This window comes from Ammodytes marinus (assembly GCF_949987685.1).
Source record: "Ammodytes marinus genome assembly, chromosome: 19".
NCBI lineage: Eukaryota > Metazoa > Chordata > Actinopteri > Uranoscopiformes > Ammodytidae > Ammodytes > Ammodytes marinus.
The window spans coordinates 18037455-18063503 of record NC_137223.1 but is presented as its reverse complement, the minus strand read 5'-3'; the positions used below and the strand labels follow the sequence as shown (position 1 = coordinate 18063503).

The 26049-nt window shown below is 43.7% G+C and overlaps 1 protein-coding gene across 1 annotated transcript; it reads left to right on the top strand.

Moving 5' to 3' along the window:
• opn8a (opsin 8, group member a) lies at positions 1-25326 on the top strand (the record flags this gene model as incomplete). The annotated part of the gene is made up of 4 exons (XM_080047482.1): positions 1-73; positions 13990-14283; positions 21631-21956; positions 24934-25326. 4 exons carry the CDS (start codon positions 1-3, stop codon positions 25324-25326), a joined length of 1086 nt encoding a protein of 361 aa, XP_079903608.1.
• Between the last annotated feature and the right edge of the window lie 723 nt (positions 25327-26049).

Genomic DNA, 26049 nt, shown 5'->3' with positions numbered 1-26049 from the left:
ATGGATGGTAAATACATGTCCAAACTGTCGCCTACTGTTGATATCTGGGCAGGGATGTTCCTGGTGATAATTGGTAAGTACATTGCTTACTTATTTCACATTGGCAGATTGTGTCGTGTAAATGTGAAATGCCATCTAAGGTTAATGTTGAACTAGCTTATTTTAGGATCCAGAAAAAAATCCCCAGGAATTTACGGGAAAAATAAGAAATATTAATAATGAGAAATAATGATTTTGATTAGCATTTTGAGGGAAATTCTTGGGATGCTTCTTATTTTCGCTGGAGGACAAAAGGTATATAGGATGCATTATTTCAATTTCTAAACGGAAACAGTCCTATGAATCTCAATTTTGTGCAATGTTAGTTTGATTTGCTTTGCTTTGTGTTCCTATTAATTCAAAACTGATAAGAAGCCTTGTTGAAGCTGCGGGGCGTGATCATTTTTACTCATCTTAAATTAGGTCTTCCATAGAGCCTCCAACAAGCACAGGTATTTGCATAACAAACAGTAACATACTATAACGTGAAATAGGATATCTATTTAGATGAATGAGAGCTTTGCATCTCATTTGTTTCGGTTTCCATGCCTCAGTTTGATTTAGTGGCATTTCTCAATGTCATACCAGTACTTAAAATCAAATAATAGCTTAGATGTTTTCCATGTCATCTTTCAGTTGAATGAAGATCCAACGTGCTAAAATACAGAGCCAACAGAGAGAGTGTGTTAACATGCACTTGGGTGCCCTGTTTATCATCGGTTTTTTTTTAAATTGGATGTGTAATCTCAGACAATCTCCCAACAGGTTGTGCTTAGCATGTCTAAACACCTTATCCTGGTTTAAAACGTCCAGACATTTTAGCGCTATTGGTGTTGTTTTAGCCTGGAAATCCAGACCCTGATATCTTGAACGATAGAATGTCTGGCCACGATCAATAGTAATTTCCAACTCAAGGGGCGGCTCCTACTCGTGCATTTCAAATGCCACTGCACGCAGTTGGATAGCACTACAACCAATCAGAGCGATGCACAAGGTGACGTAAGCCCCATTCGTTTAGCGAACAGCTGTTAAACTGTTAAATTAAACGTTTGCCGTTGTCGGTCGGCAAAACAGAACATTCCACTTACTTGCTAATGCAAGATTTGAGTGCCGTCTTCCAAATCGTAAAGGGTCGAGGCCAAAGCAGTCTCAAACTCACACAACATATCCGCAGCCATCTTTGATGTTTACTATCACGGCTTCGACGTCGCATGCACGTCACTGTCATCATCCGGTTACGTCCTCCCCAGAGTACCATATAAAGGGCTCTGGCGCGCCCATATTAGATAGAACCAATTGAAAAGTGAGCCCGTATTTCTGGGCTTCTTGAAAAAGCTTCAACGGAGAGTGTCCAGACCAACAGGCGCAGCAAATTTTAATTTGCCAGCGCCTAGTGGCAGGTCTGGGAATGCCAGGCTAGTGTTGTTTTCCATTACAAGTAATCAGCCTGAGTGGTTAAATGTAGCTCAGACAGCCTATTGATTAGGTCACTCAGCTGGTACAGAAACGAGTGGCGGAGATGGTCAGGAATCAAGGCAAGGCAAGGCAATTTTATTTATAAAGCACATTTCAGGCACAGGGTTAAAATCAAATAAAGAATACAAATACAAATACAAAAACATGGATAAAAATACAACATTTAAATAAAAGAATTAAAACATTTTACCAAAAAAAATACAGGTTAAAAGGGAAACAAAAACGTTTTGAGACCCGATTTAAAAGAGCTGAGAGTCTCAGCGGACCTCAGACTCTCTGGCAGTCCGTTCCAGATATTGGGCGCATATACGCTGAATGCCGCCTCTCCCTGTTTAGTCCTAGCTCTGGGGACTTTTAAAAGACCTGTCCCAGACGACCTAAGGGCTCTGGGCGGCTCATAACGTATCAGCAGATCAGTAATGTATTTTGGCCCTAAACCATTTAAGGCTTTGTAGACCATCATCAATATTTTAAAATCAATTCTTTGAGTGACAGGAAGCCAGTGTAAAGACCTAAGAACTGGGGTAATGTGATCTACTTGTTTGGTCCTAGTGAGGACTCAAGACACAACTGCAGACAGCAGACAAGAAACCTGGATAATTTTATGATCATGTACAGCGCATACGGAAAGTATTCACAGCTCTTCACCTTTTCCACATTTCGTTATCACAGCCTGGAATAATGCTGATTTTTTATTTTTATTGTCAAATATTACACATACAGTAATACCCCATATTGACAACTTAAATAAAGTTTGTTTGAGATATTTGCAAATGTATTAAAAATAAAAAAAATAAGAAATCACTTGAACATACAGCGGGTGAAATAAGTATTGAACACATCACCATTTTCCTCAGTACATATATTTCCAAAGGGGCTATTGACTTGACATTTCACCAGGGGCCTATTTCAGGTAGCTGGTTTTACATACTCTGAGTTCAATCCTGCGCTCTGAGTTCTGGGTTTTCGGTTACAGAACAGTGGATCAGCGTTGGGTCAATCAACTCTGAGCGTGTTCACTCTGGGTGGAGCGTGTGCATAAAAGCCATCGTCAATGGATCGCTGATAACATGATTCACCATGGAAACAGAAGAAACAAATGCGTGATCCTCCCACTTCTCCACTTCTCAAAAAAAAAAAAAAAAAATTCTCCGCTACTCCCACTGGAGTTAAGGCTGTTACATACTCCGCGAGAAGAAAGAACAAAGTTCTCGGTGACAGAGCTGAGAGAAGAAAATGACTTCATTTTCTTCTCTTAGCTCTTGTTTAGCTGTTCTCGCAGCTTGTTCTCGACACATCACCCGGGCCGAACTTTCTTCTCACAGCTTGTCCGAGAACTATTCTGTGATTGGTCAGTCTGAAGTCAATGAGGAAAGCGAAGTGAAATCAGCTGGCGCTACTGAGTCAATTACCATGGTAACAATGCGCCGCGCTGAGGAGTTCGGCAGTTGAGTTCTCGTGAAGTATGTAATGTCAGACCAGAAAGAACTTCTCGCAGCTCTGTCACCGAGAACATTGTTCTTTCTTCTCGCGGAGTATGTAACAGGCTTTAGAAATATTAACGAATGAGTTTATGGTAGCCTATGGAGAAGAATTAACGGGGATATTGTCACATAACTCTGATCTAATCTCCTCGGCAATTCAGAAAAAAAAACAGAGCAATCATTTCGCTTCCGTATGAGAAGCCATAGTCTATTTTAAAAAGTTATGCATATCAGCAGTAAAGTAATAAAGCTGGCGCGGCACAGAATTTCTGACAGTGTTTTATATTCACTGTATAATATGTTGGGAAGCTATAGCCTAATAGCCCACTGTGCAGTAAACAGACTGTCGCTTCTTTTAAATGGGGAGTGAAAGACGTCTGACACATAAGGTGACAGTTTCCATTGAAGAGCCTGATTGATTTATTACCAGATCCATTTTCCTCAAGTGATCACAGTTTAAATTATTATATCATTTTTATATTCATATTAGGCTATTTAACGAGGCTCGTCTGTGACTTTAGGATCGCACAAGTGAACAGTATATCGCGTGCAGCCGCAGCGTTACATGAATCCACCTGACATAAATCTGTTCAGTGGCACAGACGTTAAAAAGCATACAATACAAATAGGTTTATTAATCTGAATGTAGAGCATGTCACGATGTGTAAGGTGGCCGCCTATATGAATGGACCGAGGGCTGAGAACAAGGCTACTGATCAGATAAATGATCGGTCAAACGTAAAATCATCAGGAAATGATAAAAACATCCCGATGGAGATTTCTATGGAGTGATTTTGCTTCAAACTGTACATGGACGCGTGTGACAGTGACACTCTTTCTTCAGTCGGAGCTGCAGCGTAAAGTGAAAACAAACTCAGGGTAGGTCTAACCACCTATCCAGCAGGTTAGACCCACGGCGTATGTTGCCGCAGTAACTGACTCTCGGTTGCGCTGAACCTGCTACCTGAAACGGAAAACCCAGAGTTTCCACTAACTCAGAGCGAACAAACTCTGGGTTGCCTCAAAACCAGCTACCTGAAATAGGCCCCAGGTGTTGGTAACAACCCAAGTAATCCATACATACAAAGAAACAAAAACAAAAACGTTCACAAATTAATTTATGTTATAATGTGAAATGACACAGGGAAAAAGTATTGAACACATTAAGAAAGGGAGGTGCAAAAAGGCATGGAAAGCCAAGACAACAATTGAAGTGTATCGGTAATTAAAAAGCAATCCAGCCCCTTGTCAATGCAAATAATATTAGCTGGTTCAGTCCCAACTGATGGCCTACAAAAAGCCATGATGGATAAAAGCAAAGAGCTGTCTCAAGACCTTCGCAACCTAATTGTTGCAAGACATACAGATGGCATTGGTTACAGGCACATTTCTAAGTGCCTGAATGTTCCAGTGAGGACTGCTGGGGCCATAATACGGAAGTGGAAAGACTATCATTTCACCATAAATGTGTCTCGATCAGGTGCTCCTCGCAAGATTTCTGACAGAGGAGTGAAAAGAATGATCTGAAAAGTTGTCCAAGAGCCAAGGACCACTTGTGGAGAGCTTCAAAAAGACCTGGAATTAGCAGGCGTTGTCTCAAAGAAAACAGTAAGTAATACACTCCACCCTCATGGCCTGTATGCACGCTCACCAAGCAAAACTCCATTGCTTTAAACTTGTTTAAAGTTTGCTGCACAACATTTTGAAAAGCCAGTGAAATACTGGGAGAATATAGTGTGGTCAGATGATAGCAAAATGTAAGAGTTTGGATGCCATAATACACACCATGTTTGGAGGAGAAATATCACTGCACACCACTCTAAAAACACTATACTAACAGTGAAGTTTTGAGGTTCGGAACATCATGATGTGGGGCTGCTTTTCAGCAAACGGTACAGGCAATCTTATCGAGACATTCTTGACCAAAATCTGCTGCCATCTACCAGGGTGATGAAGATGAAACGAGGGTGGACATTTCAGCAAGACAATGATTCCAAACACACAGCCAAGGAAACACGCAATTGGTTTCAGAATGGCCCAGCCAATCACCTGACTTAAATTTAATTTAATTTTTATTTAACCTTTATTTCACCAGGAAGGTCCCATTGAGTTACAGTAACTCTTCTCACTGGGAGTCCTGGCCAAGACAGGCAGCAGAAAAGAAGTTGCAGAATTTGCACAAGGCCACACACACAAACAAAGTACACCGCAATTGACACTATAATGCTAAAATTACACTTCCCAGTAATAGTCCCACTGAAAATCTATGTAAAGAACTGAAGATCAAGATTCATTAAAGAGGCCCACGGAACCTTCTAGATTTAAAGACTGTTTGTGTGGAAGAATGTGACAAAATCACATCAGAGCAATGCCTGCGACTAGTTTCTGCATACAGGAGGCGTCTTGAAGCTGTCATTACCAAAAAAAAGGCTTTTGTACAAAGTATTAAATAAATATCAATACTTTTTCCCTGTGTCATTTCACATTATTACACATAACTTAATTTATGGACATATTTGCTTTGGTTTCTTTGTATGTATGGATTACTTGGGTTATTACCAACACCTGGTGACAATATTATGTCAATAGCACCTTTTGAAATATATGTACTGAGGAAAATGGTGACGTGTTCAATACTTATTTCACCCGCTGTAAGTATTCACAGCCTTTGCGATCAAGCTCAAAATTGAGCTCAGGTCCATTCTGTTTCCACTGATCATCCATGTTTTTACAGCTTAATTGGAGTCCACCTGTGGTAAATTCAGTTGTTTGGAATTGATTTGGAAAGGCACCCGACTGTGTATATAAGGTCCCACAGTTAATAGTGCATGTCAGACCACTAAACAAGCATGAAGTTGAAGGAATTATCTGTAGACCTCCGAGACAGGATCGTCTCGAGGCGCAGATCTGGGGAAGCGTACAAAAACCTTTCTGCAGCTTTAAAGGTCCCAATGAGCACAGTGGCCTTCGTCATACGTAAATGGGAGAAGTTTGGTACCACCAGGGCCGGTTTCTCGAAGCCTTCTTAAAGCCTTCTTAATGCTACGTCATTCGTAACCCCTACTTAGGTGCTGTTTATGCAAAAACACGAAACGGTGCATCCGCAAAGCACTATATCATTTACAACAGGGGTCCCCAAACTACGGCCCGCGGGCCAAATGCGGCCCGCGGCCCGCTTTTTATTGGCCCGCGGCCGATTTTAAAAAGATAATGTAATGTAATGTAATGTAATTTTTTATTTTATTTTTTTTTTTTAATTCTTTTTTAATTTTTTTTTTTTGTTGCATTTCTTAGTTAACCCACTAGTGCAGGGGTGTCAAACACTGATTGATTGGCCCGTGGCACATTTTAAAAATATAATGTAATATGGCGCTTTTAAATAATTTAAATGCACTCATTATATTACAGACAAATATGTCCCATAAAAGAAAATTAGCAACAAGCCCATCCCAGAGGACCCTGCATAATATTTTATTTTAAATTAATATTATTATGGAAAATCTATGTGTCCTTCTCCAATAGCTTCTAATTCATCTGACACAGTGTCTCCATTTTTTTTCATACAAAATTCTTCAGATTTAGCCTCTTAATTTCCCTCTCAAAGTGCACCAAATTCATGCATTCCGCTTTAAAAACTTAAAAAAATCTCCCGGGGGGGCATACCCCCGGACCCCCCTAGGAGGGTCGGGACCTCTGCTGGATACTATTTTCACCCTGCTGGACATTGGATGCAAAGGCAGAAAACACTGGGTGTATCATTGGCATATAAACAAGAGGGGGAATGTGTCTGTTTAATGTGCAAGGAAAGTGTTGCCGTGAAGAAGGATTACAATTTACGAAGACACTATGAAACTAAACATCAGAGCAGCTACATGTCCTGATAAATGTGTTATTTTTGCAAAGTGGCCCGGCCCTTCGTAGATTTTTCTGTATGTGGCCCTCAGTGAAAAAAGTTTGGGGACCCCTGATTTACAAGAAAACAGCAAACGCAGGCATGAAACCGCAAGTTTTTGAGATCAACTCCCAGGGAGGAAATTTTGGAAAACACAACTGTTTTGGTTTCTTGTAAACACCAAAACCATTTTCCCTGGTAACGCTGACGTCACGGCTCCACTTCACACATGCGTAGGCTATAACATTTGCTGTCAAAATACCCACACGCGAGTTATAAAGTTAGAAGACAACATAACACGCAAGGTGTCTCCGCGGCACCATCACTGTGATCAGCGGAGAGTGTTGTGCAGGGCTCAAATATAACACTCGCGAATTTAGTCTAAGCGATAAGTAAGTTATTGAGACCACCCGCCGCTTTGGCTGGGGAAAGATTTTTGCTCTGCCGTTTTTTTTAGCAAAATAAACGTGTGTCACCACCTTTATGCCAGGGACACAGCTCTCTCTACAGTACATTAAAAAAACACTATCTATAGTTCAGCGGTTGAAGGTGCTGTAAGCGGAATGGTTCTTTGAGCTAACTTCCTGTCAGTTACTGCAGTTAGCAGTCCCCTCGCTCGTCCCTACGTCACCACATTAATGCACTGCGGTCTTCAAGCAGCGAGTTATCTAGCATCATCTCAGATCCATAAGTGTGATAAAACATGATAAAAACTATCAAAACAGACATTGGGAAGGAGTTTTACCTGCTCCGCCATTGTAGGCGCATAAACATTCACCCATCTGTCGCTCTGGCTTGCATCGGCAGTTAGACTATGAGTGAGACGGGTGTCGGTATGTAGCGTTCTCTATTGTGATTGGATATAAATTTCGGGTTCCTCCAATAAGTTTATTTGCCGATTACATGCAGAGCAGCTGACTGAGAGATCAGCTTTATGAAACGTGCACATGTAAATTATGTAAGTGATCACTGTATGAATAAAGAGCGATTTAACACTTATATTAACATAAATAAACCGCTTACTTCACCTTTAAGTTACTGTTCACACAAAAGGAGCTTTAAGGCTACGGCTTCACAGTAAAAGCATTTCACTGGACAAACGTGAGTTGACTTTTATTTTGTAGTACGCCTAACAGGAAGGTAGCCGCTCACAAATCCCCTTTACTATCAGCATGACTTCTGTTTTCACGAGTTCAATGCGGTGAAATAAGTAACTTGTCATTTACAATAATTGTAACCCTAAGCTTAGAGTTCTTACTTAACATTTTGGGTGTTTCCCGACACGTTCTATGCTACCAATCTCTTTCGTACGTCATACGTTGGTAAGGTTGGTCTGGAGCGCCCTAACACTGCACTCCGTGGCGCGGCGGTTGGCCGCGCGAATCGCAGGTTCCGCGCCGCGTGATCATATTGGGTCATATTGTGTCCGCCGCTCGACCAGAGTAGCCTTCTCCTACTCTGGGGATATGCTGGCGCTGGTGCTAACCGGTGCTGAGAGCACCAGTCTGCTGTACTGATGGTGCTTTACCCAAGCTAACCGGTGCTAACTTGGTTCATAAAGCAAAACTGATAACTGTACACAGCAGGCAACAGACACATAGGCTATTCACAGAACTTATGGGAGCAAACTGTGACTATTATGTTGTCATCCATCTTAATTTCCTCTGTCAGTCGTCCCGAAGTGAAATACATTGACTTTCTATGTAAACTCGCCGCGCGGCGGTGTACAGTGTGTTCGCACCTTCAGAGCCTTCTTAGCTCTACCGTAGTGATGTTTCAGCTCCTGGCGCTAGTCGCTGCCACTGTACAGTAACCCAGAAATCTGCGTTGCGCATGGAACTGCCACATTGCCAGCGTTGTGTTTCACCAATGGTTTTAAGTCATTCATAAAGAAAATAATTGCTGGAAACACACAAGCACCAAATAAAATGTGCATGCACTTCATCACAAGGCGCTGATTGAAAAGCAATTACACACTATTATAAAAACATAAAAATAACCTATAGTGTTTTATCAGTTAATGGAAGGAAGTGATGGGTGGCGTATCAGTGTAGACATGCAGGATAGGCTAAGTTGTTTAATTGTTCATTCCAAGTAGCATACGCATCCGTAGCCAATTGAAGCCAATTGAAACGGCATGTTTGAATTAAGCATGTAATTAAGGATGTAATTGGCTCAATCTCCTCCGCTGTTTCTGTAATTTCTATATCTTTTTTAAAATCAGTATAGGGTATGGCAGTATGTTCGACCATGGTTAAATAAATGTTTATGCCTAGAAGAATTTCTATCAATGTTTTATTTGAGAAGACTGCAATGCATTTTATAATATAGTGGAAAATCGAACTCTGAGCAATTGATTTCAGCATTTCTTCAAGTGGGTCTCGGTGCGATTGCTGTATTCACACCTGCCTGAAAGATGCGCACTGAAGGCGGATGTGCACCTGAGTTTGTTTCAACCGAACTAAACACGGAAGGTGTGAATACACCCTAAGACTGAGGTTGCGTTCCGAATCGCATACTTAGTTTCTACTATATAGTATGTAGATAAAAGATTTAGGATGTCCCGATTCTTGTGGCCCGATTTCGGATGGTTAGAAGTACCCGGATGTCCTACTTCATGCGGCCAAGATTGTTAGTGTTGAAAAGTGCATCCTATTTGGGCGATTCTGACCCACAATCCAGTGCGCACGTGAAGTGACGTAACATCGACGAAGCCTCCATATGAAAACAAACGGGGATGTGACGGATATAAAAGCAAGAGGCAAGATCAAGGCACAATGTTATGATGAAATAAGAGAGTAAAGTATGTCCCAATAGTATGCCTACTGCATCCCAACTAGATTATTTTTATCGTCGGATGTAGTATGTAGAATAGAAAAAAGAAAGAGTATGCGATTCGGAACGCAACCTGAGTGTCTAAAGGAAATTTTCAACGGGTCAATACAAGAGTTACAAAGTCTTACTTTTGTTAAGCTATACAGATATTATTATTCCATCCTCATTTCTTCATACTGTTCAATACTGTATTCTGTTTCAAGTGTGTGTGTGTGTAATTAAGTATGCTATGACAACTTATGTTAACCCTACCCTGTAATCAAAGTAATCAATTATAGCCTAAATCCGAGAGATCCTTGTCCAGAGACATGCATAATTGATCGTGACCTTTCCTTCTATGAGCCTATTGTTCTCACTCAACCAAAGCTTCTTTCTTTTCCAGACCAAGGAGTCTGAAGAGTCTATGTACATTGACGAGTGTGTCCAGATAATTCACCACATTATATTCAATGTCTGAAGAGGGCTTATTGTTGAAGCCAAAATGAGGAATAGTTCTTTATTTGCATAGTGTGTTGTTGTGACACACACGGTTAGCCTGGTCCAACCAGACCATCGTACTTCATTTCATTTAGGAAAAATGAAATTTGAGCAGAAGTAGGTAGGTGGGCGGAGCCAGGCTAACACGGTCACATTGTGATTACTATTCACTCACTGGAGTCCCAGTCCCAGTGAGTGATAAACTGTGAAAACTTGTTTCTATTTTTCATAACACACAGACAAAAAAGCAAGCATGCAAGCTCTCTCTCACACACACACAGACAAAAAAGCAAGCATGCAAGCTCTCTCTCTCTCTCTCTCACACACACACACACACACACACAAAATTACAATCTGGCTATAATTGCAATCAAGCTTTCTGGCTCCCCCCCACCCCTTAATCTCTTTGTCTATTTGCATGCTTCTATCACACTGACGCATATTGCTTCAGTTTGTTTGCCAGCTTGTCAAACTGAAGGTAGGACCTAAAGATCCACACACACATTTTGCTATTGGGAGATATGTATAATTCTGATTCTTACAATAACAACAAAAAAAAGTACCTGCAGGCCTCAGGTTTCACATTTTTGATCATTAGTTTAATCAAACTTTAATTGTAAATCATGAATATGTAACGGCTGGACAGGGAGGACACAGGCGCAGAGACAGTACCAGTTTAAGAGGGTTTATTTAGAAGGAATCTGGGGATTTGGGCCGGGCTCTGGAGTGGGCTGGCAGGCATGGGGGTCCAGGGGGAAGTGCCAAGGGGAGAATCCGGGGAGACGAGCAGAGGCAGGCAAGAGCAGGCGGGCAGGGGGGTCCAGGGAGGGAGAGCTGGCTGACGAGGGCTGGAGCTGGTGGCAGGAGTCAGGCTGGGAGACTGTGGCAAAAAAGAACAGAATTGGCAACAAGCTAAATGCAGGCGGAACTACAAAAGGTCTAGGTGGCTGGAGAGTTACTGACTGGGGAACAGAGTTTACAATCTGGCAGTGTCTGGAAGGTTGAACCGGGTATAAATAGAGCAGTAGATTAGTAGATTGGTGGCAGCTGTGGATGCTGGTGCCTGGCTCCTGCACACCTGACTCCAACCCTGCAATCAGACCAGACAAGGGAAAGGGGAGAACACCACAACACAGGAAACCTTAGTTTTACCTGGTGAAACAAGACGGTGTGGATCCGCACTTTACTTTAGTATTACCATGTAAACATCTGGTCAATTATAAAATTCCTTCATGATTTTCTCTACTTATGACATCTATTGCAGTATGTCCGTCCTGGGAGAGGGATCCCTTGCTTTGTCGACTCTCCCTGAGATTTCTTTAAAAAAAAAATGTAATCCCGGTAAAGGGTTTTTTACTGGGAGTTTTTTCTCAGTCGAGCTAAGGGTGTAAGGGCAGGGTGTCATATTGTATCATATTGTATGGAATGTAAAGCCCACTGAGGCAAATGTCTATTTGTGATATTGGGCTATACAAATAAAACTGGTTTCATTTGATTTGATTTGAGAAGAGGCAGAAGTAACCTATGTGGCCTCGACGCAGTCCTGTTGAGCTTTTGCATGCAATACATGTTAAAAAATTGTTTTCTATTCACAAAAGCCGGACATATAAATGAAATACATTTCATACTTTTTTCAGATCAAGGTAGATGCGGGAGAGAATAACAAAAGGAGAGAGAATAAATCCACATGAGTCGCATTCAGCATGGACAAAGACTCGGCATTTTCCGCTGTTACTTAAAAGGTGTGCGGCTCAAAGCACCTATTCGTGTACAAAAATACCAAAGCGCATTCACAGAAAAATGTGCTCCGGTATTACGTTAAAAGGAAGTTAACAAACAAGGTATGAATTCAGGTCATTTGTGTCAAGGTTGCTCTAGGAGGGAAAAACTCAATAGGGACAACTAAGGGACAAAAAACCTCCACTGCTTTTTAGCTGATTAAAAGGAGTATCTCAGAAATTAACAGGTCAGGACAATATTGCCTTTTTAGGCAATCAAATTTCCATAAGCTTAAGAGCGAAAGATATTATGTAAAGAAGGTTGAACCCAGAGCACATCTACCAATCTCTCTAATGGAGTAGACACAGTAATTTTGTAATTAAATGTCCAATATTGTTCCCATTAGCTGTAAGCACTTTGCTGATCAGGGGTAAAGGGAATGATTTTTTCTAAAATGAAATCAGTCACAAATTGGTTATCATTAAAGGTACTGTGTGTAAAGTGAATTGGCATTTTTCAGAACAGACAAAACAGTATTCTTTAATATCATTTTAATTAATGTTTAAAATAAAGGATGTCTTTTCTTTAATTACCTTATCTACAGTACACAGGAGCGGGCACGCCGCCATGTTGCACCACCATGTTTATACAGTAGCACAGAACGGACAAACTAAACGGCCTTATGCGTTTTTATATATAATGCATGGATGGGTGTATGGCAGAAATGCAGTTGTTTGGAGACAAAGAAGTACTATAGAATAGATAACTAAATACATCTTCACATCACTTGATATTGTGGAAAGACTTGAGGCAGTGATGGATGATGACATCTTTACTAGGTTCTTGTCCTTGAAGGCCACCGTAGCTTCTGGGAATTCTGGAGGGGTAGACATGGAGCATTGCAAGATGTAATGTGTTGAATAATGTGTTTTCCAGGTTGTGGTTGTTGTGAGGTTAGCCGTTTCTAGTAAGTTTGGCTAAGCCGCTGCTTGCTGTAGCATTACATTCACCACACAGATAAGAGAGTGAAATCAATCTTCCAACCGAACTATTGGCAAAAAATGTGTCTAACTATTTCTTTAAGGGTGTTAATACTCTGATATACTGTAAATCTATCAGAATAAAGAGTAAACAAGTGTAGAACGAAGTGAACAGCAAACAATACATAGTGAGGTAGTTGAATAATGTGTCAGTTGTGGCATGCGCCCACCATGAAAAACAGTTAGAAAACAGTAAAGAGCACTACATTTATGATCACTGGTGCCAGTCTCAATATCTTACAAACAAACAGCCAGCCTCCACAAACCATTTTAAGCTCTATCGCATCTGGAGTTAACCAAGCATGATGTGAGGAGCAGCTAGTCACTAAGCCTGAGCGGGTAGAAAACCACACAGCAAGTGAGGTCTGAGCCATAGTAATGTTTGTTCAATAACAACAAATATAAGCACCATAGCAAACAAAATCCAAGATCTTTCTCTCTGCTTAGAATAAACAATGTGTGATGATCCCTTGGGAATCCAACTGCATGTTCTAATGAATGAGAATCTTTTTTGTGAAAGGGTGACAGTGGTGTCAGAATTTGCAAGATGTCAAGTCAATAATTTTTGTTGTGGGTGCAGATTGCCACATTTAAAGCACCTTCACTACAATAAATAAATATATACAGTGGAAGCAAAATATATTCAGATTAAGTCAAATCTAAAACATGAGAAGTGAAGTGAGCTAACCATCAAGTACTTTGGTGCATATGAAACGTTCGCAAACAATACAGGAGAACGACTTTCAAATGCAATTGTTATTTCCAGTAATTTTGTCACGTTTGATTTGAGAAGACATAGAAATGAGTGCACTACCTAAGTAAGAACAGCGTATCATATGTAAGAGTGCAAATAAGGGACATGACTTGAAACACAATGCATGGATAAAGAAATCCTGCCTGCCCTTGTCAATGTTGGGGTTTGATCCAGCAAATCTCTACAGGGATTGGGAAAATAATCAAAGTGGGGTTTTCAGATGACCCTTTTTCTTGTTTCTCTAACCATTTTTTCCTGTATTCTTTCCTCCAGCTACTCTGTCTATCTTGGGGAATGCAGCGGTCCTAATCAGCACAGCTCGTCGCCTCACCATGCTCAAAGCTCCCGAGCTGCTGACGGTAAACCTGGCAGTAACAGACATCGGCATGGCGCTCAGCATGTATCCGCTTTCCATTGCTTCGGCTTTTAACCATGCCTGGATCGGAGGTGACAACTCCTGCCTCTATTACGGCCTCATGGGCATGATCTTCAGCGTCGCCAGCATCATGACTCTGACTGTGATTGGGATGGTCAGATACCTGGTAACAGGCAGTCCTCCGAAGACAGGTAATATAATGTCAGATGGGATTTATAGGACAACAGTTTAGGTCAGCGGGTCTTAATAAATATATTGAGTCGGCCTTAATAAGTCAATTAATAAGGGGGGGGGGGCACGCCCTACCAACTGAACTAAGGGCGCCCCCCCATCAATCTTTTCAAAGGTCAAAGGGTTTAGCCTCTGAGCTGGACATCAAATGGGGAAAGACTTTTCATTTTTCAGAGCTAAACTGCAACCCTTTTTAATCCTTCAGATTAGCATGGATCATGTACTTTATTGGTGTATCAACAAGGATTTTTGATGAGAATGAACAATTTGCACAAGCCATGCAGATTCAAATTTATTTAGAAATCAGGATCTTGTCTGACTGATCTTTGCACCCATGATTTGCGATATTGACTAATTCCTAATCGGAATTTTACCTCAATAGCAATAATATTTTGTTTGATTGTACACCAAATAATTCATACAGTATGTATGGTATATTCTGAGGTCAATTACCCGCAGGAATTGACCTAAGATTTGCCGGTTGGAGCACATCAAAGAAGCACTGGGTACAGCCATAGATGATCGTGAGAGTAATATCAAAGGTTCTCCACAAAAGCTTAAAATACAGACTCGTAAACTAAACTGACAATAATTTCCCATGTAGCCTACACAATCGTTAATCTTCAGTATGTTCCTGCCTATCACATGCAGTATTTTCCAATAAAGTTCCCCTTTTATTAGTTCTATATATAACAAAAACAGCCATAGTATGTTGAAATGACCTGGGGCAAGGAATACAAAAGAACACAGAGGGATTTTCCGAACCGAATGCTGTTATTTACAAAATGGATTATTTTTAGTACAAAGCAGGGCGGCCGCCTGCTGACAGCTCCCCAAGTAAGCTCTGAAAAAACACACAGAGCCCACACAGAAGACATAAATAATGCTCAGGCCTGCTGCTGACGATTAAGTGCTTCTGCAGAAAACATACAGGTGAAACTCATATAATTAGAATATCATTGAAAATGAATTGGAATTAAGGCAATAAGTCATGCAGAATGGACCCAAACCAAGTACTGAGTACACATGCATGATTATACTTTATAGAGGGCTGATATTTCTGTATTATTATTATTAAAAATCCCTTTTTTTATTGATTTCATGTAATGTTCAAATTTTCTGAGATTTTAAATTTGGGGTTTTCATAAGCTGTGTAAACCATAATAATCTAAATTATAACAAATAAAGGCTTTGAATATCTCACCTTTCATGTAATGGATCTATATACTATATTAGTTTCACCTTTTGAGTCAAATTACTGAAATAATTTTTTTTTGCATATTCTAATTTTTCGAGTTTCACCTTAAAGACAGTGCCAGGGTCCACTAGGATGGCACTGACTCGTGTGACTGACATCAAGTCAGCTTTTGAGCTGCTCATGCCAGATTCAATACAGAAAATCATTCTGGAAATGACTAATCTTGAAGGGAGGTGTGTTTTTGGGGAAAAGTGGAAGGAGCTGGACAAAACACATTTAGATGCGTATTTGGGGCTCCTCATCCTGGCTGGGGTCGAAGGATGAATTGACAGCCAGTATGTGGGATGCAGAGACAGGCAGGGCTATATTTCAAGCCACAATGTCTCTGGAGACTTTTCACATTTTCCCCAGTGTTTCAAAAGTAATAAAGTGGTGAAACATTACAAAAAAAGTTTGAACATGTATTTTTTTAATGAAAAACGAGTGAATTATCCTTATTGAACCATTACCTGTTAGAGGTATGGAACACCACTGTTATGGTTTAGTACTGGACCCAAGAGCAGACAGAGGCAGTTGTTGGATATAATAAAAAAGGTTTATTTAACGAGTTGGGGGAGCAGGTGGTGAGTGGGGAAGCCGGGGTGGAGAAGCAGGTGGGTATGCTGGAGAGCGAGGTCCGGGTAACTGCAGGCAGAGGAAACATAAGTTAGAATGAGCACAAAACACAACAGGAGACGAGAGAGAGAGCGAGGTAGACAAATACACTAGTAGCCAGGTACGTATAATTACCACTGAGTGCGAGGAACGCTCTGGCACCGACTGCAGGGAAATCAGGAGTAGATGTAGGTGTGTTTATTGCAGATGCAGACCAGGTGTGGAACGGAGACGGACAGGGGGTGTGGCAGTAGGAGGAGGAGGAACACACACAGCAGCCAGCTGTGATCACCACAGAATCCCCCCCTCAATGGACGCCTCTTGGCGGCCTAGGCTTGTCCGGGTGAGCCAGGTGAAAGTCCCGGATGAGAGAGGGGTCGAGGATAAGGCCCTGCGAAATCCAGGTCCTTTCTTCAGGACCATAGCCCTCCCAGTCGGCGAGGTATTGATACCCCCTGCCCCGACGACGGATGTCGAGCAACCGCCGGACGGTGAAGGCAGGGTGATTGTCAACCAGACGGGGAGGAGGGGGGGGGACGGCCGGGGGGGAAAGAGGGCTGGTGGAGACTGGCTTCAGCTTGGAGACATGAAAAGTGGGATGGACACGTAGGGATGGAGGTAGCTTGAGTTTGACAGCTGAGGGATTGATAATAGCAATGATGGGGAAGGGGCCAACAAAACGAGGAGTGAGTTTCTTAGAGCCAGTCTGCAGGGGGAGATCTTTAGATGACAGCCATACCAGTTGCCCAACCTGGTAGGCAGGAGCGGGAGCCCTGTGGCGATCCGCAATGCGCCCGTTTTGCTCCGCAGAGCGCAGCAGAGCGGAGCGAGCGCCCTTCCACACCCTGCGACAGCGGCGGAGATGGTGCTGAACGGAGGGGACGGAGATGTCGTCCTCTTGAGAGGGAAACAAGGGTGGCTGGTACCCCAGGGAACATTCGAACGGGGACATATTAGTCGCAGCACAGGACATTGAGTTATGGGCATACTCAATCCAGGGTAGGTATTCGCTCCAGGCAGAGGGGTTGCGTGCAGCCACGCAACGCAGAGCGGTCCCAAGGTCCTGGTTTGCCCTTTCCGCCTGCCCATTGGTCTGCGGGTGGTATCCGGATGACAGGCTGACCGAGGCCCCTAGCGCCCGGCAGAACGCTTTCCAAACTTGGGAAATGAATTGGGGCCCACGGTCAGAGACGAGATCAGTGGGTATCCTGTGGAGGCGGAAGACATGCTGCACAAGCAGCTGGGCAGTCTCAGTGGCAGAGGGGAGTTTAGGAAGGGCAATGAAGTGAACAGCCTTTGAAAATCTGTCCACAACGGTGAGAATGACTGTGTGGCCTTTTGAGGGAGGAAGACCAGTGACAAAATCCAGGCCAATGTGAGACCAGGGCCGGCCAGGAACCGGAAGGGGACGTAGCAGACCAGCTGGGGGTTGGTGGGAGGACTTGGCCCGAGCACAAACCGCGCAGGCCAGCACAAATGCCCGGGTGTCAGCGTCCATCGCTGGCCACCAAAAATGCCTCTTAAGGAGCGACAGGGTGCGACCCACGCCAGGGTGACAGGCAAAGCGCGATGTGTGGCCCCACACCAGCACTTGTGAGCGAACCGAACTGGGGACAAAAAGGCGGTTGGGAGGGCCGTTTCCCGGGTCCGGTTCAATGGCTTGGGCCTCCCGGACGAGGGACTCTATCTCCCAGGTGACAGCAGCCACCTTGAGGCAGGAAGGAGAGAGGATCGTGTCAGGGGGGGCCGGAGTGTTCACAGTGACTGACGAGAGAGGGCGTCAGGCTTGACATTACGGGACCCGGGACGGAAAGTGAGGGTGAAATTGAAACGTCCAAAAAACAAGGCCCACCGGGCCTGACGGGAATTTAGGCGCTTGGCCGTCTGAATGTAAGACAAATTCTTGTGGTCGGTCCAAACCACGAACGGCTGTTCTGACCCCTCAAGCCAGTGCCGCCATTCCTCCAACGCCAGTTTCACAGCCAGCAGCTCTCTGTTACCCACATCATAGTTCCGCTCAGCAGGAACCAGCCGGCGAGAGAAAAAAGCGCAGGGGTGAATCTTCTCATCAGAGGCAGAGCGCTGGGACAGGACCGCCCCCACCCCAGTGTCATATGCATCAACCTCCACGATGAACTGCCTGGAGGGGTCCGGTTGGATGAGAATGGGGGCAGACGAGAAAAGCCTTTTAAGCCCAGAGAAGGCAGCGTCCGCCTCAGGCGTCCAGGCAAATGGGCGGGCAGGAGAGGTGAGATGGGTGAGAGGGGCTGCAACCCTGCTGTAATCCCGGATGAATCTCCGGTAAAAATTGGCAAACCCCAGAAACTGCTGCAGTTTCTTGCGGGAATCGGGGATGGGCCAGTCAGTCACCGCAATGACCTTCTCGGGGCAGGTCCTCACTTGCCCGCTCTCAATGATGAACCCCAGGAAGGATACAGAGGTGACACTGAACTCACACTTCTCGGCCTTCACATACAGTTTGTTCTCCAACAGCCGTTGAAGAACTTGTCGGACATGCTGAATGTGTTCCTCCTGGTTGCGGGAAAAAATCAGGATGTCGTCTAAATAGACAAAAACTGAGCGGTTGAGAAAGTCCCGGAGGACGTCGTTAACCAGGTTCTGGAACACAGCAGGGGCATTAGTTAGGCCGAAAGGCATGACAAGATACTCAAAATGGCCGAGGGGGGTGTTAAAGGCCGTCTTCCACTCATCGCCTTCACGGATGCGAACCAGATGGTAGGCATTACGTAGGTCCAATTTGGAGAAGACTGTGGCACCCTGCAGTGGCTCGAATGCGGAACTGATGAGGGGCAAAGCATACTTGTTCTTCACTGTAATGTTATTCAGCCCCCTGAAATCAGTGCATGGTCGAAGTGACTTGTCCTTTTTGGCCACAAAAAAGAAACCTGCACCAACAGGAGAAGAGGAGGGTCTCATGAGGCCAGCCGAAAGAGAATCCTTAATGTACGTCTCCATGGCCTCCCTCTCAGGACGGGACAAGTTATAAAGGCGACTACTGGGCAAAGGAGCGCCGGGGAGGAGATCAATGGCACAGTCATAGGGGCGATGAGGAGGCAGGGTGAGCGCACGACACTTACTAAATACCTCTCCCAGGTCATGATAGATTTGGGGAACCAAGGAGAGGTCGGGAGGTTCCTTGGGCAAGGGAACATCTCCCACTGCCGGAGACAGGGCAGATTGTAAGCAGGTGGAATGACAAAAAGTGCTCCAACTCACCACTTTGCCAGAAGACCAGTCAAATTGGGGATTGTGAAGCTTGAGCCAGGGGTGCCCCAGCACCAGGGGAGTGAGGGGAGACAGGATGACATGAAACTGCAGTATCTCGTGGTGATTCCAGAAACAATTAACTCAAGGGGCTTAGTACGGTGAGTAATAAGGGCCAGGTGACGGCCGTCTAAGGCGTTAGCATTTAAGGGAGAGGGTAATTGTTCCAATTTAATGCCAACCTGAGACGCGAAGCCAGCATCAATGAAGTTCTCATCCGCTCCAGAATCCACCAGGGCTGAAACAGGAAAGGAATGCCCGAGGAACAGGAGAGTGGCATCCAGCAGTGAGCGAGAACAGAGAGAATCGGGGACGGGGGGGGGGGGCGTGGCTCAACAGGGCCCCGAGCCTCACTGTCGAGCCCTGTCTTTTGGCAGTGACGGACAGGTGGAGATGAGATGCCCGGGCAGCGCACAGTACAGACACACTCCGGTCTTAATCCGATGAAGCCGCTCTGCCTGGGTGACGCGTGTGCGGCCCAGCTGCATGGGCTCCTCTTCAGTGACAGCACGCGTCACGGGGGCAGAGAGGGCAGTCTTAGGGAAGAGTGGGGAACAGGAAGCAGCGAAAGCCGGAGGCACGGAGCTGCCCGCCTTCTCCCTACGCCGCTCGCGTAGGCGATTATCCAGCCGGATAGAGAGGGAAATCATTTCATCGAGAGTGTCAGCTTCCTCCCTAGTAGCCAGCTCATCCTTGATCGACTCACTGAGACCGGAAAGAAAAAGCCCACGTAGTGACTTGTCGTTCCAGCCTGACCTGGCTGCATAGGTCCTGAACTCAACGGAGAACTCAGCTACACTGCGGGAGCCCTGACGTAAAGAAATAAGCCGCTTGGCGGCGTCCCCTCCCTTTTCATTCCTGCGCTCAGGCGCAGGAATGAAAGGCTCACGAGCTCGTGGCAGGTGTGACGGGGAAGTGGGGGCGGCAGCAGGCGGAGGCGCCGCAGGCAGTGGAGGCGCTGCGGTGAGGGGAACCAGTAGATCCAAATGCTGACCCATCTGAGTGACACGGGTAGCGAGACTTTCGAAAGCCTCCATAGCGTCCCGGAGGGCTTGGCTGTGCTCCGCCACCTGGGTGCCTTGAGCGGCGAGAGCTCCACGAATCTTGCCTAAGTCCGCTGGGTCCATCTTGGCCAGAGCGTTCTGTTATGGTTTGGTACTGGACCCAAGAGCAGACAGAGGCAGTTGTTGGATATAATAAAAAAGGTTTATTTAACGAGTTGGGGGAGCAGGTAGTGAGTGGGGAAGCCGGGGTGGAGAAGCAGGTGGGTATGCTGGAGAGCGAGGTCCGGGTAACTGCAGGCAGAGGAAACATAAGTTAGAATGAGCACAAAACACAACAGGAGACGAGAGAGCGAGAGCGAGGTAGACAAATACACTAGTAGCCAGTTACGTATAATTACCACTGAGTGCGAGGAACGCTCTGGCACCGACTGCAGGGAAACCAGGAGTAGATGTAGGTGTGTTGATTGCAGATGCAGACCAGGTGTGGAACGGAGACGGACAGGGGGCGTGGCAGTAGGAGGAGGAGGAACACACACAGCAGCCAGCTGTGATCACCACAACCACATTGCACTAAATATTGATAGAATAGTTAGTAATGGAGTTGGTAATGACATGTGCACACTGCTTGTTAGGATTTTTTTTGGTTTAGGACATCTTTTGGAGATTTAAACATGCCCCGGGTCAAATTGACCCGGAACACCATTGCTGTTCCTGACAAATGAACATAACAGGAGGGTTAAGGCGCGACACGCGAGTTCTCATGCAGATCTAATAGATATACTAGACACCCATTTGCTGCCACAACTCCTTCCACTATTCCACCAAATGTACTGATCTGATGTGTGTGTGTTTTCATGTTTGAGTAGGGAGTCAGCTCCCCAATAATCCTCTTATTGCTCTTATTTGTAATCTCCTTTATCAATTCCTTAACGTGTCTCCGACTGTATTACAATGGTTTAGCACCGTATCACTCCCACATATCAGACCCATCATTACACGCTGTGCCACCTAAAGAAGTGACGTATTGTCACCTACAGTTCCTGCTTAACCTTTGTGATGCAAAACTCATAAAAGAGGAGTTAGCATGTATTCCGTAGTGCAAAATATTGGTTTTATTGCAATAAAGTGAACATACTCATTTAGATTTGAAATCTGTGTGTGCACAGGTATCAAGTTCCAGAGGAGGACCATCAGTCTTGTGATCGGTGGGATCTGGCTGTATGCCACCCTGTGGGCCTCGTTTCCCCTGCTGGGCTGGGGCAGCTATGGGCCAGAGCCGTATGGACTGGCCTGCTCGATTGACTGGACCGGCTACGGGGAGTCCCTGAACCACTCCACCTTCATTATAACTATTTTCATACTCTGCACATTCCTCCCCTCTCTGGCCATCCTCTTCACCTATTTTGGTATCGCCTGGAAGCTGCACATGGCCTATCGATCCATCCAGAGCAATGACTTTCACTATGGCAACGTTGAAAAGAAAATCACACTTGTAAGAACAACCTCATGCTGTAACCCTTTATAAAGTAAGGGTTTATTAACCCTAACCTTAACCCATACTTTGTCCAATGCAGGCAGTGATTTGAAAAGCCTTTTGTCCCTAACTATAATTCAAGACAATGTACTGTAAGAGAGAGTTAAATTTAAACTCTATTCTTAATTCATATTTTATATTCTCCCCATAAAAAGCCTCATTACTGGGAGAAGGTTCTCAGCAGCAGCCCTCTATGTTATATATGCCGCCAAGTGGAGTCCTAATTTGACAATACTGTAGATATCCAATCTGTTTTATGTTCTTTAAAACATTATTACAAAGATTTTTTCCTCTTTTAACCCGTTGAAGGGTCTATGGGCAGAAGCTGGCGTGTTCACAGAATTTTTAAATTGATGGGTAGTGTGCATATTCATGAGTGTGCGCTTATGAGGGAACGATGGGAGAGGAAGACGTTATGTATATAGCTTGTAAGCAACTTGTGAAACCACATACAAGGCAAACAAACAATTGAGACATTTCCTGCAATTCCTGGGATGTAATTTGAAGCTATTACACATTTCTATTGACCCTCTGTATTTTTTTGTATAATTCTTTTTATTTTGGTTTTAACAACAAGCAAACAAACAAACATGAACAGACACAACATAATGAAGAAAAAGTAAAAAAGAAAAGAGGACATGTGTATGCTGTTCATTGTAACAGTGTTCCCTGCTCTATAAATTGAGAAAAAAATTAAAATTAAAAATAATAATCTTTACATATACTTATGCATATTCCTGCAGAGAAGAATCAGTAATTGATTGCATGTTCACACACACACACACACACACAAACACACACACACACACACACACACACACACACACACACACACACACACACACCCCAACATATACCACATAACATTCAAAGACACACACAAACACAAAAACTAATTACAGTATATGTCCTGTGATCTCCACCGCACTTCCCCCCCTCCCTTCTTGGCAATGATACGAGCTTTATTTCTCATAGTGCTTCAAATATGTGTTTCCATACTTCATTAAATTGTTTTGTTTTATTGTTGTCCTCAGATAGTGTATTTTCTATGGTCAGATAATATTTCATAAGTTCTTTCCAGCTCATTAATGTTGGTGCCTCTGGATCTTTCCAGTATTTTAAAATTAGTTTCTTGTAAACAAGGGAAGAAAACATAATTTGCCATCCCATAGGGTACCTCACACCCTCGGGATTCTGAAAGATACACAGCTGAGCTGAGAACTGCATTTTTGTTTTACAAATGGCATTCAATCCTTTGTTCACTTTCGTACAGTGCCACAAGGCGTGTATGAGGGAGTCTTTAGAGCCACACTTCACACACTGGTCAGAGGAGTCAGCATACAACTTATGTAATTTATCAGTTTATATTGTATCACTATTTGTAAGATACAAGCATTTCTTCCATTTTATGTTGGCTTCTTTGAATTGGAGATCTTTATTCCATTTTTCATAGAGCTTATGCATTGAGTAGTGTTTAGATTCTTCCTTCAAGAGAATATTATATATTCTGCCAATTAACTTTTTCTTTTTTCCTTTTTTAAACATAACATCCTCAAATTGTCCTGGAACCAAATCATATTGTAAATCAAAGTTTTCCGTTAACCAGTTTTTTAGCTGTAAATATCTAAACGATTCTTGGTTTGACAGTTTGAATTGATTCATTGCGCCTTGATCCTGCCTCTTGCTTTTATATCCGGTGCATCCCTGTTTGTTTTCATATGGAGGCTTCGTCGATGTGACGTCACTTCACGTGCTCACAAATAGGATGCAGTTTTCAACATTAACAATCTTGGCCGGATGAAGTTGGACATCCGGGGAATTCTAACCATCCTAAATCTGGCCACAAGAATCGGGACATCCTAAATCTTTTTTCTACATACTATATAGTAGAAAGTATGGGATTCGGAATGCAGGGTTAGAATCTATTTAGTGTTCTACTAAATAGAATATTTATTGAACTGCTTTGCTCAAATGTTCTCATAACTTATTTTTTTATGCCAGAAAACCTTCAGGTAACATCTCTAGAAGTAGGAAAATACCACACAGTGTAATTGTGAAGCAAAGTACGCTTTCTAAGCATTCATTGACATCTTGTTATAATAGTAAAAGAAAAACAATTGTTTAGCAGTTGGAGCAGTTGTTTATTATCCATCGTAGGGAAACATTGAGTATCTTCTCAAAAGATGTCCACATGCAAAAGGAGTTAATTATATTTGATGAACTCATTTGATATCTTTTGCATTTCCGTATAACTGATAATCCTTGATAAGAAGATGAGAATATTGACGATATGGAGTATTCACGTGAGGTCTTTATATCCGTTGGGAGGCGGCTATTTTTAGAGGGTTACCAATTTACATGTCACCTTCCTGCTCATTAAGAAGCTTACTTCCTGATAAGTTAAAGGTGTGGTCAACGACTCTGGAGTAAGCTTGTTGTCAAAAATCACTTTTGGTCAAAATCAGTGAACATGTCCTCACAGTCTGCCTCCTGCGCGCTGAAAGAAAACGAAATCTGATGTTTATACACATTCTAGGCTCTGTAAACTTCTATGTAAACAAAGTGTATGTAAACAAAGTGGGCCTATACCATAGCTCACAACATTCCCCCTTTACAGAGCCTCGGCTGTGTATCAACCCTGGATTTTTTTTCAGTGAACACAGTATTGACAGGTAGCGGATCGTGAGGAGATAATCACTAATTTTGACAAAAAAGGGAAATTGACAAGCATTCTCCAGAATCACTAACTCCACCTTTAAACTGATCTTTATATATATTCCTCAAATCACCAAATCACTTGCATGCTTTTTCTCTGGCCTACCTGTTTACCCCCTGCACACATCTTCAGAGAGCCTCCCTCTGATTAATTATCTGTCCTTCTCCCTTACCTGACCTGCCCTCCCCTTTTCTTCTGCTTTCTTTATGTCTGTTTCAGATGGCTGTGATGATTAGCTCAGGTTTTCTTATTGCCTGGGCCCCCTATGTGGCGGTCAGCTTCTGGAGCATATTTCACTCCCACGAGCAGGACCGTATGAATCCATTCCTCAGCCTGTTGCCATGCCTCTTCGCCAAGAGCTCCACCGCCTACAACCCTTTCATTTACTTCCTCTTCCAACGCACCTCCCGACACAAGCTCCTGCGCCTATGGGGCCGGATGTTTTGTTGTTCTCTTCAGGTGGACACTCATGCTGAGGGCCAGCAGCCAGAAGGAAAAACGGTCAAAGCTTCGGACTGCACCACTTTGAATGGCGGCACTGACGAAACCTGCTTGGGCCTAGTGGGAGCTCCTGGCAGACGGCCCGAGAGCGAGACGATGACTTTCGAATAACAACACTGCGTTAACCGACGTCCACGTTCCTATTCGACCCCTCTCTTCAAGTTGTCATGGAAGGAATAAACAGTAGTTCAACAATTAGTGAAATTTCCTTATTCACTTTTTCTTTTCTTTTTTGCCAATACCCCCTCAACCCCCCGCCATAGCTTTATGGTAAATATAGGCCTACGGCAAGCTTGGCTTATATTCAGAGTAAGACTTGTAAACTGCGGGTCTTGCCCTGTTCAAATGTAGCAAAGTCCACCAAAAGTTCAGTAAATAAATCTGCACTCTTGGTCGTGAAATATCATTGTTTTTGTATGACCTTCCCTTGGGCGCCCACACACTCTGTAGCTGGATCTCAATCCAGAGACCGGGTCCTTGGAAGGCTATAGCCTATGAAGGCCGATTCGAAGGCCGAACCAGGGCCGAACGAGCGTTGTTAAACGGGACGGTCTCCGCACCGCAGGTCTCCGTTTACGAGCATTTCCGGTTTGCGTAACAAGCCGTTACCTTGCGTGACGACTCGCCGCTCCTGTGCTGCCTAGCAACCCTGATTGCTGCCAATGGAGACAGCCTTGTCAACGGAGGAAAAAAGAAAAAGAAATTGCCTACCAGACGAAAAGAAAAAAAAGTACAAGAAAAAAAGAAAGGAAGATAAAAGTTAAGAAGATGGAGCAACACGTTGCTGTTTTGTTATTTTTTATTTTATTTTATGCCATCTCTGAAAAAAACGCA